Here is a 17,294-nt window from a genome sequence, read left to right on the forward strand (position 1 = left end):
TAGAAGCCCAATGCACGAAGATTCATGCAGGAATGGGCCTTCCTCTCCTTGGCTGCCGGCACCACCTTTCCACTCTGGCCCCAGAGCTGCCTCTTTCTACTCCAGCCCCACCTTCCCACGCTGTCCAGAGGCCCTGAGCAACTGGGGCAGTGCGGAATGCCTGTGTCATCGCACAAGCGCCCCGCCCCGCCCCCGGCTGCTCAGCGCCTGCATATGCAAATTAACCCACCATCTTTGTTGGGTTAATTTGCATACTCACTCCTATTTGGCTGGTGGGCACTGCAAAGGTATGGCCAATTTGCATCTTTCTCTTTTATTAGTGTAGATATCTCAGCAGTTTTGATTTAGCAAATACAAGTTGCTCAAGCAAAGTTCCACTGCAGAAAACCATAATATTTTGACAGCAGAAGTCACTGAAGGCACTTCAAGTTTCTACTACCCTTTAGGCTTAGAATATTCAAGTAAGAAATGCTGTGATAAGATAACCTTCTGTAAATGATGATGGTAAAACTAACAATTAAAAGTTGCTTCTGCTACTGGCTTTTGGAACTCTTTCAATGAAATAAAATCTAGGTATCAACTAAATTATTCCTTATTAAGAAAATACTTAACAAGTCTTAAATTTCCATTTTCCTTTGTAAAATATCAATCTTTAATAATTCTCAAAAATTGTTACTTATTTATCTTTTTTTTTTTTTAAATATATTTTATTGATTTTTTACAGAGAGGAAGGGAGAGGGATAGAAAGTTAGAAACATCGATGAGAGAGAGACATCGATCAGCTGTCTCCTGCACACTCCCTACTGGGGATGTGCCCACAACCAAGGTACGTGCCCCTGACCTGAATCAAACCTGGGACCCTTGAGTCCGCAGGCTGACGCTCTATCCACTGAGCCAAACCGGTTTTGGGCACTTATTTATCTTATAAAACAACTTAAAATCAGGTTTCTGAAACCTATTATGTTTAAATCATATAACCTTACCTTTTTCTTTTCCTTGACATCATATAAAGCCAAACTTGCAAAAATGGGTTCAATTTCAATCTCAAACCTTTAGGAAGAAAAAGAATGAAGTAGTTTAAAAATAAATATAGAACACATAATTGGAGAGAAATTCTCATTCCAAAAATAATCTCAATATCTTGTACTTTCCTACATCTGTGCTACACCCTCTATGCTAGCCCCTTCTTCCTGAAACACACTTTTCCAGGCATATCTTTCAATTTATATCAACCATTACGTCCTCTAGGTAATCTTCCTTAATTTCTCCAGCTATAAGTAATCTCTGCATAAAAGCTCATGGCATTTTTAAGTCCACGTTCTGACACTAAGTACTTTCTTAACTATAATTTGGTTATTTGTGTATGTAGATATGTAAGATTTTAAATAAATTTTAAAAGTAAAGACCTAATGTTTTCTTTTTCAGTTTGTAAATCACATATTCAATGTAAAAAATTTAGGAGATACATAAAAATATTTGGAAGAAAATGGGAGCATCCAAAATTTCACAACATAGAACCATAATTAACAGTTGAGTGCCTATCCATCCAGACTTTTCTCTATGTATAAATGCACTTATTAAATCGATTACTTTTTTAATTAAAGAATGTCACTGTATACATATTTTATAGTCTGTTTTAAACTTAACATTTTATGGATATATTCCCATGACATAAATGTTAATCTATCATTTTAAATGCTGGCATACTAATTTTCATTACTTATTTTATAACGATATGTGTAAGTTGAGATGTCTAATTGACTTCCACAAACAATGACTTACATTTAGTAAACACTCAATCAAAGCATATGAGCCTAACCAGCGGTTAAGGACAACAGGGGGGTGGGGGCATATGTGGGGAGGGGTGTGGGATGGGAATGGGGGGATGAGGACAAATATGTGACACCTTAATCAATAAAGAAATTTAAAAAAAAAAAATAAAAAATAAAAAATAAAAACAATCAATATTTGCTGAATGAAATAAAATGTAATAGAAGGTTAATAAAATGGTAGAACAGTGGTTATCAACCAAGGACTAATTTGCCTCCAAGAAGAAATCTGGCAATGTCTGGAGATATTTTTGATTATTATAATTATTCCAGGATTATTACTGACATTTATTGAGCAGCGGCCAGAGAGGTGGCTAACCATTTTATATTATACTAGAAGCCCGGTGCACAAAATTAGTGCACTGGGGGGTGAGGGGGTGTTCCCTCAGCCAGGCCTGCACCCTCTCATAGTCCGGGACACCTTGGGGGATGTCTGACTGCCAGCATAGGCCCAATACCCCTAGGGATCAGGCCTAAGCTGGCAGTCAGACATCCCTCTCGCAATCCAGGATCCCTTGCTCCTTACTGCCGACCTGCTCACTCCTTACCGCTTGGCTCACTGCTTCTTAGTGCTGCCGCAGAGGCAGGAGAGGCTCCCGCCACAGCTGCTGCGCTCACCAGCCATAAGTCCAGTTTCTGGCTGAACGGGCACTCTCCCTGTGGGAGCATACTGACCACCAGGGGGCAGATGCTCAATGCAGGAACTGCCCCCTAGTGGTCAGTGCGCATCATAGCTACCAGTCGTTCTGGTTGTCCACCGTAACAGTCGCTTAGGTTTTTATTATATAGACTAGAGGCCCAGTGCACGCCATTCATGCACTGGGGGGGAGGGGGATCCCTCAGCCTAGCCTGTGCCCTCTTGCAGTCCAGGACTCCTTGGGGGATGTCCGCCTGCCTGCCTAAGCAGGCAGGCGGACATCCCCCAAGGGGTCCTTAGTGCTGCTGTGGAGACGGGAGAAGCTCCCGCCACTGCCACTGCGCTTACCAGCCGTGAGCCCAGCTTCTGTGGGAGCACACTGACCATCGGGGGCAGCTCCTGCATTTAGCGCCAGCCCCCTGGTGATCAGTGCATGTCATAGTGACCGGTCATTCTGCCAGTCGATTTGCATATTAGGGTTTTATTATATAGGATAGGAGAGCCCCAGACAAAAATGTCAATAATGCTCATATTTTTATCATATGACTATCAGTCAAAGTCCTTAGAAGAGATAAACAACATATTTTCATTAGATTAAGAGTTTAATAAAAAGCCATTGACAAAGATTTGGACATAACTTAGGGGAAACAATTACAGAGAGTGCTATTCCCTGGAACAGCAACATCAGCAGCTCATTATCATCCCCTAAACCCGTGGTTGGCAAACTGCGGCTCGCGAGCCATATGCGGCTCTTTGGCCCCTTGAGTGTGGCTCTTCCACAAAATACCATGGCCTGGCGAGTCTATTTTGAAGAAGTGGCATTAGAAGAAGTTTAAGTTTAAAAAATTTGGCTCTCAAAAGAAATTTCAATCATTGTACTGTTGATATTTGGCTCTGTTGACTAATGAGTTTGCCAACCACTGCCCTAACCTAAAGGAAAATGTGCAAGTGGTAACCAAAATTATAAAAAATAGCTCTATGGAGGACCCTTCACAAAAAACTGGCCCTGGGGACAGGGTGACAACTAATCAATGTTATCTAGCAAGGAATGAGTTAAGAAAAACAAGTACCCCAACCTGATCTCACTCTCTTCCACCCTCTGACTTGCTACTGATGCCTCTCTTAGCAGACCCCAAACAGATGCCAAAAGAATAGGGGTCTTGGTAATACTGTGTACATGAGTAAGCCTCTACTAGGCATCCTTTGTAATACTTGACAATGCTAATGTTTTTGAATTGTCTGTCTTTTCTTACCCGTTCCAGTGCGTAAATGGTATCATATTTGATTTTCAATATGCATGCTTTCATGTTTAATTAAACACATAAAGCCTTAGCTTTCAAGGGAAGAAAATTGCCTATGTTATCTAAACACAGAAGTGGCCTGTCCTTATGCGTTGCTTCTTTCAAAAAGCTCTATGAATTGAAACTTCTTTTTTCATAAGTCAGAACTAATAACTAACTAACTGATAATATTAACATGATAGAGTATAAAGAGCATAGGTTGCATGAGTATGCTAATCTCTGCTAATGCTTTTGAACCCTGGTTTCCTCATTTGTAAAATAAAGAAAATAATATCTACCTTACAGAATTACTCTGAAGACAGCATGAAACAAAATAAGAGAAAGCATTTTGTGAAGCATAATATAAATGTGAATATTTAACTTTTTTAAAGAAGGAAAAAAATATGTACTTCAAAAAAACAAAGCCTACCATGTGACAAAGGTACAACCAATTCTTTAAGGAAAAAGATATGTTATCTTTATATTCCCCACGCCAAGAAAATACTTCTCAAAAGAATACAGTAAACAAAAGTATGCAGTAAACGAAATGCATACTCACTTGAGTGATAAACATTTTACAAGAAGTCTTTGACCAAAATGTTCTTTGGGCACATCAGGAACACTAAGTCGTTCTATTGGTTCTTCCTACAAATTGACAAGCAACACCAAAATGAACATGCTTATCATATTTCAACCCTTCACAATTTCTTTAAGAACTTATTTTATTAATTTAGTACTTTTAGTCTTCACAATTGAACACAAAATAGAATGACCTATTTATTCTAGAACAGAAGTCACTGGATCATAAGTGAGCTAAATTCACAGAAGCTACTCATTAAGAATAAATTCACTAGAATAAAAAGTATGTTTCAAAGCTAAAGGAGTTCATCACCACCAAACCAGTATTATATGAAATGCTGAAAGGTATTCTTTAAAAAGAGGAAAAAGAAGAAAGATAAAAAATTATGAACAACAAATGCATATCTATCAACAAGTGAATCTAAAAGTCAAGTGAATTAAAAATCTGAGGAACAGAATAAACTGGTGAACTTAACAGAATCAGAGGCATAGAATGGGAGTGGATTGATAATTCTCAGGGGGAAAGGGGTGTCTGTGTGGGGAGTACGGGAAGAGACTGGACAAAAATCATACACCTATGGATAAGGACAGTGGGGGGGGGGAGGTAAGGGGAGAAGGGGAGTGGGAACTGGGTGGTGGTGAGATATGGGGGGGAAAAGGAGAAACAATTGTAATCTGAACAATAAAGATTCATTAAAAAATAAATAAATAAATTTTAAAAAAAGTATGTTTCATTTATAAAAATTATAGCTATGATTCAGTTGAGATTTATCCCCTACACTATTATAACACTATACTATATATAAATCATACTCCCAAAATGTCTATTTCATAATTACTTGCTTCTTTATTCCCAAATAACTATACCTCATCTGGGGATGGATGCAAAGCAAAGAGTTCCTTGTGACGGTTTGATTTCCTTTGGTCATCATTCTGACGGTCTATTTCTTCATTTGGAGTTCGATCAAGTAAATTGGGAAGCAGAGCATCGGGAAGTGAATTTTTCAAGTCAAAAATACTGCAGGCCCAGCTACCCCTTGGAGTATCATCTATTGACATTGAACGCCTTTTAAGATCATCCTGACATGTAAAATATTAAAAATAAATATATTAATTAATGAATAAAATAAACCATTTTAAAATATCATTTTATAGTAATTTCAAAATAACAGTATTACTTGCTCATCCTGGTAGTTGCTGCCATCCGGAGCTTCATCAGATTCAAACACCTGCTTTGGCAAACCTTTTTGCCTTTCTTTCTGTTTATCTAATGTATTGGGATTAAATCCTGTTCCCAGTTTATGATATCTATTCAAAATAAAACAGTTATGTAAATACCAATTTTTAAAAATTTTCCACTTTTTCAAAATCAAATAATAAGCCAAATATTCTCTGAATATTTATTTACATAATAAAGATATACACTAGCAGTTTTGAGTGTGCTAAAAATTAACCAGAGGTTTAAGAAAACTTATTGAAATACTTATCAAAAGTGTAAGTTCATAAAAACAGCTCTTCTTTAGAAAGAGTAGCAGTCTGTGCTTTTATTAGGTCACAATAAAACTAAAAAGCATGTCAGCAGTATCCCCAAGAGTGATGCTTAGCACAATATTAAATCCAGTGAAATAAGACGAGCCATAAGGGCAAAACAATAAGCAAAGGATACATCATTGTTGCTAGAACAACTGAGCACACAGTACTTCAATTCTGAAAACTACAGAAGTCATAAAAGAATTCTCCACTATTTCAGTCATCATATTTCCTTTAAAAAAATAAGGCTTAAAAATTAAAAGTCTCATAAAAAGTCTCTTATCTTCATTATGCAAAGTAGCAAAATAAAAGTCTTATTTGCCCTAACCGGTTTGGCTCAGTGGCTAGAGCGTCGGCCTGCGGACTCAGGTGTCCCTGGTTTGATTCTGGTCAAGGGCATGTACCTTGGTTGCGGGCACATACCAAGTAGGGAGTGTGCAGGAGGCAGCTGATTGATGTTTCTCTCTCATCGATGTTTCTAACTCTCTATCCCTCTCCCTTCCTCTCTGTAAAAAATCAATAAAATATATATATATATTTTTAAAAAGTTTTATTTGAAGTCGAGTGTTTTATTATTAAACTTTCCTGTTTTCCTACAAGACTATTGCTTCACTATATAAAAATAGCACCAGTAAACACAGTATATTACAAAATTAAGACAGTATTGTTCATCATTTGACACTGTAAAGACTAACAAAAACTTTCTCCACTGCCAGTCATTTTCAGTGGAAATATCATTAAGTATTTTCACCCAAATCCAGAGACAGATGTAAGGAGTTATAAAAATACTAGAGGCTCGTTGCACAAAGATACATGCAATAGGCCTTCCTTCCCCTGGCTGCCGGCACCGGTTTTCCTCTGGCACCCGGGACCCGGGCCACTGTGTAGCCAAGCCTTCAGCCTTCAGGCTTGGCTCCGCTGTGGCGGTGCCTTCAGTCTTCAGTCTTCGCTCCATGCCTATATATGCAAATTAGCCTGCCATATTTGTTGGGTTAATTTGCATACTTACTCGTGATTGGCTGGTAGGTGTCACGGAGGTGCGGTCAATTTGCATCTTTCTCTTTTATTAGTGTAGATATAAGGCTTAAGATTGAATTACATAAATTTTATACCTAGATTTTACCACAGATAATTCCAGGAATTCTGAATATTATAACTGTAGCCCAGCCTAAAAATCATGAAGTGTTGTAAAAAGAAGTGTATTATGTTTATCTGCAATCATTAAAAAGTTAGGGGTATTTTCTTCCAATAGCATTGTTGTAGTTTCTTTTTCCATTGGTATTACTAAAAGTTGCTATTTTAAATCTCCTATCCACCACTAATTTCTGACAACTATGCTAGACCAAGTTGTTTCATGCTACTTTATTTAGGTGGAGGGTCCGTTTTCACTCCTCAATACTTTTTATGTATTTCTCACATGCTTCTTCACTCATTGGTTCATCTTGTTCTGAAGGGTTACTCAGTGTCGTCTTGATCAGCCAACCATCTTCATAACAAGCTTTGTTGGTAAGTCCTGGATTTTCTGCAAGAGCTTCATTAATTTCAGTTATTTCTTCTGACAGAGGAGAACAGAGTTCACTAGAGCAGCTGTCACACTTTCCAAAGCACTACACTCATCTTGTTTGTTCAATTTTGTCCCAATTTCAGGCAGAGTACAGTATATAATTTCTCCCAAAACTTCCTGTGCAAAATTGCTGACTCCCACTGTTCCAATATCATTTTCTGTTGTTATCCATTCATGTTTCTCTGTGAATTTACACAGGGAAAGTAGACTGAGCTGGTGCACAGCATCCTGACAGCACCAGCCTTCAGACCCCCTGGCCTCCGTGGTTAGGGCATGGCAGGTGCGCTGCAAGTAACACCATGTTTGCAGGAGTCTATTTTATTTCTTAATCGGACATTATATTTCAACACCATCCATTAGAAAAATAAATTTTGTGGTAGAATAAAACATTATTTTTTATAAGTATTTACCTGATTGAATGGATAGATAAAAGACTTGTAAAAATTTATGCCCTAGCTGGTTTGGTTCAGTGCATAGAGCATCAGTCTGTGGACTGAAGGGACCCGGGTTCGATTCTGGTCAAGAGCATATGCCCGGGTTGCGGGCTCGGTTCCCAGTGTGGGGCATGCAAGAGGCAGCTGATCAATGATTTTTTCATCATTGATATTTCTATATCTCTCTCCCTCTCTCTTCCTCTCTGAAATCAATAAAAATATATTTTAAAAACAAACAAAACTAAAACCTGATCTCTTAAAAAAAAAATTAGTTAATAAAAGGCACAGATGTCTCAAACAGCTTGATCTGGAAGCGGCTATTAAATTTAACTTAAGCCATAGCTGGTTTGGCTCAGTGAATAGAGTGTCGACCTGTGGACTGAAGGGTCCCGGGTTCGATTCTGGTCGAGGGAATGTACCTTGGTTGCAGGCTCGATCCCCAGTAGGGGGCGTGCAGGAAGCAGCTGATCAATGATTCTCTCATCATCGATGTTTCTATCTCTCTCTCCCTCTCCCTTCCTCTCTATAAAAAGTCAATAAAAATTTTTTTAAAAAATTTAACTTAACTACTTAAGTTTCAATAAATTGAATTCTTTTTTAAAAACAAAATTATTCATCAATAACTATCCTTGATTTCCCAAAAGAATTAGACTACAAATCATTTTAATTATATACTATCAGTTATTAGTGATCTATGATAACATGGAAATATTATCTCCACAAACCTATTATTTTAAAAGAAAAGTAAAAGTAATTGTGGAACTCCTAGAGAGAAGACACATGGCTGAAGATATCTTTTGCTTCTTCAGCTATTTGTTTAAAGTAATTTTCAGGTTTCATAATTATTATTAATTTACCTTAATCCATTTATAGATCCTACTTACTATTTTTAAATGCTATAATAAACATATAACTTACTTTCTGATCACAATTGCCCAGTCTTCTGTATAACTTCTTATACAATCTCTAACATGTGGATCCATTTCACTATTTTAAAAGAAAAACATTTGTAATTTAGACAGAAAAGCAGCAATGTTGATGAATTTGGTTGCTATAACTCTCTGTTTGTATAACAGAAAAATACCCCACCATAAGAAATAGGATATAAATCAAATAATGGATCATAGCCTTTCTGTAGTTACTGAAACCAAAAATAGGTTAATGTCTCCTTACCTTTCTTCAGGTACAGCTGAAACAAGTGTTCTGCAGTCCCTAGGACTATGAACAACTTCGATATCATCTGGAGGGAATTCAACCAACTCCCTTAAAGGCCCAGAATCCACACCTAAAGGATGAGTAGCAAGGTACTCTTCCAAATCCACTGCATCCACGGCTTCCGTAAGGGGCACCTTTATAAAAGGGGGGGAGAGGGGGGAGGTAGTAGGGGATAAGAGGTGAATGGAAAGGAAGAGGCAAATGTTAAGAATTTGAAACTTCAAGCAAAAAATTTTTATTCTTTAAAATATAATATGTTTTAACCTAGTTACTTCTAAATCAGGCGTCCTCAAACTATGGCCCGCGGGCCACATGCGAATGTTTTTGCCGTTTTGTTTTTTTACTTCAAAATAAGGTATGTGCAGTGTGCATAGGAATTTGTTCATAGTTTTTTTTAAACTATAGTCCGGCCCTCCAACGGTCTGAGGGACAGTGAACTGGCCCCGTTTAAAAAGTTTGAGGACCCCTGTTCTAAATTTTCAACAGATGCACTAAAGAAACTACGAGGTTTTGGGTTGTAATCTCTTTAATCCACTTGCTTAGACTTTATCCATGTCTCTCATGTAAAGCCAGCAATGATCATTAACGGTTTTATAATACTTTACAGTGACAAAATGCTCATAGAGGAATTCTTTTTTCTTTTTTATATCTTTGGAATTTTCATTGCTAAGTTTCTAAATAGTACTTTTATTTTATTTGTTGCTATTGTTGATTATCCTAGTAAAAACATATAATCAGACTGTGGTGAGCTGAAAAATGGCCCTCCAAAAGATCTCCCTGTACCAATCCATGGATCTTTCATGACAAAAAAATTAAGATAAAAAATAAAAGGTATGATCTATAATGTGGACATTATCCTGAACTATCTGAGTGAGTCACACATGCAATCATATACATCCTTATATGAAGACAGGAAGAGTTGGGCCACACAGAGGAGAAAACCATATGAAGACATACAAAGACAGATCTGAAGATTTTGGCCTTAAAGATAGAAGTGATGCAGTTATAAGCAGCCATCAGAATCTGGAAGAGGCAAGGAACTAGTTCTCTTCTATATCCTCCAAAGGGAGTGAGGCCTTGCCAAAACCTTGATTTCAGTCCATTGATGCTGATTTCAGACTTTTGGACATAAGCAGCATGAGAAAATAAATTTATTTTGTTTTAAGCCACCCAGTTTGTGGTAAGTTATCACAGCAGCCAAAGGAAACTAATTCACAGACCATATTAAAAGTTTCTATTAGTAGTAACAGAATATTCAGGGCATTCCTTAGCCAAGTTGAAAATATACTTTTTATTAAGACACCCAACTTCTTTCCTGATTCAAGGAAGAAAAAATATTTAGGGAAAACTATAAAGGATTATATAACAAATGTACCGATATGGACCATTGGTGTTCTGAAAAAAATACAAAAAAACACAGAATTACCATATGATGTACCAATTTCACTTCTAGGTAAATACCCAAAAAAACTGAAATAAAGACTCAAACTGATTTTGCACACTCATGTTCATAGTAGCATTATTACCCATAGCCAAAAGATATAAACAACTCAATGTCTATCAACAGATGAATGGACAAACAAAATGTGGTTTAAACACAAAATGAAATATTATTCAGCCTTTGAAATTATAACACACTAGAGGCCCGGTGCACAAATTCGTGCATGGGTGAAGTCCCTCGGCCTGGCTGGGGATTGGGGCCAGGGAGGGACCGCGGGAGGTTGGCCAGCTGGCCGGGGAGGGACTGCAGGAGGGCTCCAGGGCGTGTCTGGCCCTCTCGCCCAGTCCCGATCAGCCAGACCCCAGCAGCAAGCTAACCTACTGGTCAGAGCGTCTGCCCCCTGGTGGTCAGTACACGCCATAGCAACTGGTTGAGATTGGTCGGATACTTAGCATATTACACTTTTATTATATAGGACTAGAGGCCCGGTGCACGAAATTCGTGCACGGCAGGGGGTTGTCCCTTAGCCCAGCCTATACCCTCTCCAATCTGGGACCCCTCAAGGGATGTCCGACTGCCCGTTTAGGCCCGATCCCAGGGATCGGGCCTAAACGGGCAGTCGGACATCCCTCTCACAATCCAGGACTGCTGGCTCCCAACTGCTTGCCTGCCTGCCTTCCTGATTGCCCCTAACTGCTTCTGCCTGCCAGCATGACCACCCCCTAACCACTCTGCTGCCAGCCTGTTTGCCCCCAACTACCCTCCTCTGCCGGCCTGGTCACCCCTAACTGCCCTCTCCTGCAGGGTTGATCACCTCCAACTGCCCTCCCTTGCAGGCCAGGTGCCTCCCAACTGCCCTCTCCTGCTGGCCATCTTGTGGTGGCCATCCTGTGTCCACATGGGGGCAGGATCTTTGACCACATGGGGGCAGCTATATTGTGTGTTGCAGTGATGATCAATCTGCATATTACTTTTTTATTATATAGGATAGAGGCCTGGTACAGGGGTGGGGGCCAGCTGGTGTGCCCTGAAGGGTGTCCCGGATCAGGGTGAGGTACCCTGGGGGCATGGGGCGGCCTGAGCGAGGGGCCTGTGGTGGTTTGCAGGCCAGCCACGCCACCTGGCAACCCAAGCGGAGGCCCTGGTATCTGGAATTTATTTTCCTTCTACAATTGAAACTTTGTAGCCTGGAGCGGAGCCAAGCCTGGGGCTCCCTCCGAGGCCTGAAGCTGTTTGTGTTGGGGTTATAATTGAAACTTTGTTGTCTTAAGCGGGTGGGCCCGGCCAGGGTGTGTGGAAAGCTTTGCTTCCCCTGTTTCCGGCAGCAACCCTGGCCTGCTCTCTCAAGCTCCATTCTGCCGCCATTTGTTTGAATTTGTTTACCTTCTATAATTGAAACTTTGTAGCTTGAGTGGAGGCTTAGGCCTGTAACGGCTGGCAGAAAGCTTGGCTTCCTCTGTTACCTAGGAAACCTTGCTCTCTGTGGCTGTAGCCATCTTGGTTTGGGTTAATTTGCATACTCGCTCTGATTGGATGGTGGGCGTGGCTTGTGGGTGTGTCGGAGGTATGGTCAATTTGCATATTTGTCTATTATTAGATTAGATGATATGACATGGATGAGCTTTGAAGACATTATGCTGAATGAAATAAGCCAGATACAAAAGACAAACATTGTACAATTCCACTTATATGAGGTACATGGAATAGACAGATTCAGTGACAGAAAATAGAGGTTACCAAGGATTGAGAGGAGAGAGAATAGGGAATTATTGTTTAATGGGTATACAGTTTCGTTTTGGAATAAAAAATTTCTGGAAATAGCTAGTGGTAATAGTTGCACAACACTGTGAATATACTTAATACCAATGAATTATACATTTAGAAATGAATTGGTAAATTTTATGTTATGTATATTTTAACACCAGATAGATAGATATATAAAAAAATTTTAATGAACATTTTTTAAAAACTGAAGTCAATGCTTCTCCACCCAGTTATTATTTGGGGGCAGTATAATTTTTAAGATTTAAAGTATCACAAATGAATATTCAATAAAAATAATGACAAAAGTTGGGGGACCTTCCACATGTCTAATTCAAAATTAATTTTTCCTCATAATACCAACCATATCAAGAGTAAGTGTTAGGCCCTAGCCAATTTGGCTCAGTGACTAGAGCGTTGGCCTGCAGACTGAAGGGTCCAGGGTTCGATTCCGGCCAAGGGTACATGCCCAGGTTGCGGGCTCAATCCCCAGTAGGAGATGTGCAGGAGGCAGCCAATCAATGATTCTCTCTCATCATCGATGTTTCTATCTTTCTCTCCCTCTCCCTGCCTCTCTGAAATCAATTTTAAAAAAAGAGTAAGTATTAGGGTAAGTGTCATAGGAAGCTATGACACTCTCTTAAAAACATTAAATCATATAGAGGATAATTGATCTTGTTTCTATAATTCATAGAGAAGGTCAGTGGCTTTCTAGGTGTAATGTTAGCTAGATCAAGGAAACAAATTTATTTTTGCTACAACCGTCTCCATTCCCTCTGATGCCCATGGGGAGACAGCAGCCTGGGTTAGTCTTGGGATGTAGTGATGAGCTCCTTACAACTATAAATTATTTTACAAGACTCCAAAGAAAGATCCTGTATTCACTGACAAAAAGAAGGAGATTGCAACATGATTTTATAAGAGAGAGTGAATGATGGGTCAGTAAGCAGGGTTAAAGGGTGACAAAGAGAATAGGGAAGCACTACAGAATCTCTCACAGGCAATGTGAGAACTTGTCCAACTTCAGCAATCATTGCATTGGAATTTTGGCTGACATGTTTCTTTTATTTTTGTTTTATTTTTATTTTGGCTGACATACTTAGAGTAAAGATCTCTTTCAATCCTTTGCAGCGTGCCATCAAAACTTCTGGCATTTAGCCCTGGCTGGTTTGGCTCAATGGATAGAGCATCTGCCTTCGGACTGAAGGGTCCCAGGTTTGACTCCAGTCAAGGGCACATGCCTGGGTTGCAGACTCGATCCCCAGTGGGGACGTGCAGGAGGCAGCTGATCAATGATTATCTCTCATAATTGATGTTTCTATCTCTCTCTCCCTCACCCTTCCTCTCTGAAATCAATAAAAATATATTTAAAAAAAAAAAAAAAAAAACTTCTGGCATTTAATTAGTGGTTGTTTGGGCCTGAAGGAAAGGGGATAAAAGGGTGATAGCTAAAGAGTTTTGTTGTTTTCTTGAGGTGATGAAAATATTCTAACTTGACTGTAGCAATGGTTGCACATATCTATGAATATGTTAAATCCACTGAATTGTACATTAAATGGATGAACTGTATGGTATGTAAAATAAATTTCAATAAAGCTGTTTAAAAAAAGTTGAGCCAGAATCTAATCAGTTACAGGAAATACAGAAGTAGAAAAACAAGTCTACAAGGAAGAAATTTCAAAAAAGCGGCACCAGAATCTAATCAGTTACAGGAAATACAAGAGATAGAGAAATAAGTCTACAAGGAAGCAAACATAAAATCCAAAAGGCAAGATATACTATAAGACAACTAACCCAATTTCCTCAACAAGTCAATGCCATAAAAACAAAGTTAAAATTTCAGAATTAATTAAATCCTGAATGTAGTTTCAGAATTGACTAGGAAATCAACACTTCTATAATACCTCCTAATACTCTCCCCCAACTCAAATTTCAGGAAAGAGTGAGGAAACAATAAATAAGGTTATGAAACCAGTGATGCTATCCAATCTACTGGCTCCTATCTTTCCACTATTTTTTCATGTCCTAGTCAGTAATATAACAGTAACATACCATATCCATATTTTAAATATGCTACTTACTGTGGTATGATGGGATATATTGCCAACAATGTTGAGGTTTTTAAGCAGTTGAGGAGAACCACTGTATTGCCCAGAGATCTGCTTCCTAACTTCAGCAGCCACAGTTCTATAACAAAGAAAGCAAATACATTATTTTTAAAAAGAAAACAAACTAGGTTCAAAATGGGAGAAAGGTAAGTATACTAAAGATTCATTTGAAGAACAACAAAACCTCAGCATGTCAATTCTGTATAATAAAAGAGTAATATGCAAATTAACCATCACTCTGCTACACCCAAAGCCACGCCCATCAGCCAATCAGGAGCGAGTATGCAAATTAACCCAACCAAGATGGCTGCGGCCACGGAGCAAGCAGGAGGCTTGGGTTTCCTCGGCAATGGAGGAAGCCAAGCTTTCTGCACACCCTGGCCGACCCAGGCCTCCACTCAAAGCTACAAAGTTTCAATTATAGAAGACAAATAAATCCCAACAAAAATGGTGGCAGCCACGGAGCTGGAGAGAGCAGGAGGCTTGAGTTGCCCCCGGCAATGGAAGAAGCCAAGCTTCAGCAGCCCTGACCTGCTTTGGCCTCCGCTCAAGGCTACAAAGTTTCAATTATAGAAGATAAATAAATCCCAACAAAAATGGCTGTGGCCACAGAGAAAGCAGGAGGCTTGGCTCCGCTCAAGGCTACAGAGTTTCAATTATAGAAGATAAATAAATCCCAGATACCAGGGCCTCCGCTTGGGTCCCAGTGGGGCGTGGCCAGCCTGCAAACCACCACAGGCCCCTCGCCCGGGCCGCCCCATGCCCCAAGGGAACCCTCACCCTTATCCGGGAAACCCTTCAGGGCAAACCAGCTGGCCCCCACCCGTGCACCAGGCCTCTATCCTAGCTAATAAGAGAGAAATATGCAAATTGAGCACCATTCCAACACACAAGATGGCTGCCCCTATGTGGTCAAAGATGGCTGCCTGCATGTGGACACAAGATGGCTGCCACAAGATGGCCAACAGGGGAGGGCAGTTGGGAGGGACCAGGCCTACAAGGGAGGGCAGTTGTGGGAGATCAGGCCTGCAGGGGAGAGCAGTTGGGGGGGACCAGGCCTGCAGGGGAGGGCAGTTAGGGGTGACAAGGCCTGCAGTGGAGGGGAGTTAGGGGCAATCAGGCTGGCAGGGGAGCAGTTAGGCATCAATCAGGCTGGCAGGAGAGTGGTTAGGGGGTGACCAGGCTGGCAGGCAGAAGCGGTTAGGGGCAATCAGGAAGGCAGACAGGCAAGAATTGTGTAGAATTGTGCACCTGAAACCTGTATAATTTTGTTAACCAGAGTCACCTCAATAAATCCAATAAAAAAGAAAAAAGGCATATTATAGAAGATAGAAGAGTGATGTACCAGATTGGAGAGGGTGCAGGCTGGGCTGAGGGACACCCCCTCCCCGTGCACAAATTTCGTTTACCGGGCCTCTAGTCCTATCTAATAAAAGAGTAATATGCAAATTAAGACTATAAATTTATAAGATACTAGAGGCCCGGTGCACGAAATTCATGCATGGGGGGTTGGGGGGTGGTGGTGGTGGTGGTGGTGGTGGTGGTGTCCCTCAGCCTAGCCTGCACTGTCTCCAAACTGGGACCCCTCAAGGGATGCCCAACTGCCCGTGTATGCCCAGTCAGACATCCCTCTCACAATCCAGGACTGCTGGCTCCCAATCGCTCGCCTCCCTGCCTGCCTGATTGCCCCTAACCGCTTCTGCCTGCCAGCCTGACCACCCCCTAACCACTCCCCTGACAGCCTGATCGACGCCTAATTGCTCCCCTGCCGGCCTGATTGCCCCTAACTGCCATCCCCTGCTGGCCTGGTCACCCCTAACTGCCTTCCCCTGCCAGCCTGGTTGCCCCTAACTGTCCTCCCCTGTAGGTCTGGTCGTCCCCAACTGCCCTCCCCTGCTGGCCCAGTCACCACTAACTGCCCTCCCTTGCCAGCCTGGTCGCCCCTAACTGCCCTTCCCTGCAGGCCTGGTACCCCCAACTGCCCTCCCTTACAGGCCTGGTCCCTCCCAACTGCCCTCCCCTGCTGGCCTGATCGCCCACAACTGCCCTCCCCTGCTGGCCATCTTGTGGCGGCCATCTTGTGTCCACATGGGGGTGCCATCTTTGACCACGTAGGGGGCAGCCATCTTGTGTGTTGGAGTGACGGTCAATTTTCATATTACCCTTTTATTAGATAGGATCAGTTAATACTGCTTACAATTACAGAAGAACATCTTTATAATGCTGATGTAGGATATAAGACTGACAGATAATTTACATAAGGCTTTTTTCATACATGGCATATCAGGGAATATACTTTGGCTTACGATAGAGCTAGAAGCTATAAATATATGCATACATTAAAATGTATATATTTTAAGGATATAAAATTAATTCTAAAATATTTTATTAACAAATTAACATTGATATGAATTAGGAAGAAAAAAAACACCCTTTTTCCTTTCTAATATTACTAGCTCCTCATTCATGCTCCAGAAAACTATTCCCTGTTTTTCTTAACTACTAAAAAAATGTCATTATACTTTCATATTAATGGCTTTCCATACTCTGACCCTAAGCACCTTTCCCAAATTCTTGTCATTGAACTTAAATTGCTTCCTAGAACGCTGTTTCTCTCCTGTATCCACAAATTCAATTTTACCCTTAATTAGTTGTTTGTTTGTTTTTATATTTTATTGATTTTTTACAGAGAGGAAGGGAGAGGGATAGAGAGTCAGAAACATCGATGAGAGAGAAACATCGATCAGCTGCCTCCTGCACACCCCCTACTGGGGATGTGCCCGCAACCAAGGTACATGCCCTTGACTGGAATCGAACCTGGGACCCTTGAGTCCGCAGGCCGACGCTCTATCCACTGAGCCAAACCGGTCAGGGCCCCTTAATTAGTTTTAAGGTTGAAACTCAAGTGCCAAGATA

The 17,294-nt window shown here is 40.6% G+C and overlaps 1 protein-coding gene and 1 pseudogene across 3 annotated transcripts in view; both read right to left on the reverse strand.

The window, feature by feature from the left end:
• The window catches only part of DOCK7 (dedicator of cytokinesis 7), a 188,670-nt gene that overhangs the window by 144,896 nt on the left and 26,480 nt on the right, over nt 1-17,294 (reverse strand). For all 3 annotated transcript variants that reach the window (XM_028142342.2, XM_028142340.2, XM_054720808.1), the window contains exons 2-8: nt 14,352-14,457; nt 9,027-9,202; nt 8,772-8,840; nt 5,504-5,633; nt 5,193-5,405; nt 4,306-4,391; nt 984-1,050 (exon numbers count right to left, since the gene is read on the reverse strand). In XM_028142342.2, coding sequence (XP_027998143.1) covers nt 984-1,050; nt 4,306-4,391; nt 5,193-5,405; nt 5,504-5,633; nt 8,772-8,840; nt 9,027-9,202; nt 14,352-14,457 — 847 coding nt within the window. The remainder of the gene's footprint in view (nt 1-983; nt 1,051-4,305; nt 4,392-5,192; nt 5,406-5,503; nt 5,634-8,771; nt 8,841-9,026; nt 9,203-14,351; nt 14,458-17,294) is intronic.
• LOC103284182 (glycine cleavage system H protein, mitochondrial-like) lies at nt 7,241-7,772 on the reverse strand (annotated as a pseudogene).

This window comes from Eptesicus fuscus, chromosome 9 (genome assembly GCF_027574615.1).
Source record: "Eptesicus fuscus isolate TK198812 chromosome 9, DD_ASM_mEF_20220401, whole genome shotgun sequence".
Taxonomy (NCBI): Eukaryota; Metazoa; Chordata; class Mammalia; order Chiroptera; family Vespertilionidae; genus Eptesicus; species Eptesicus fuscus.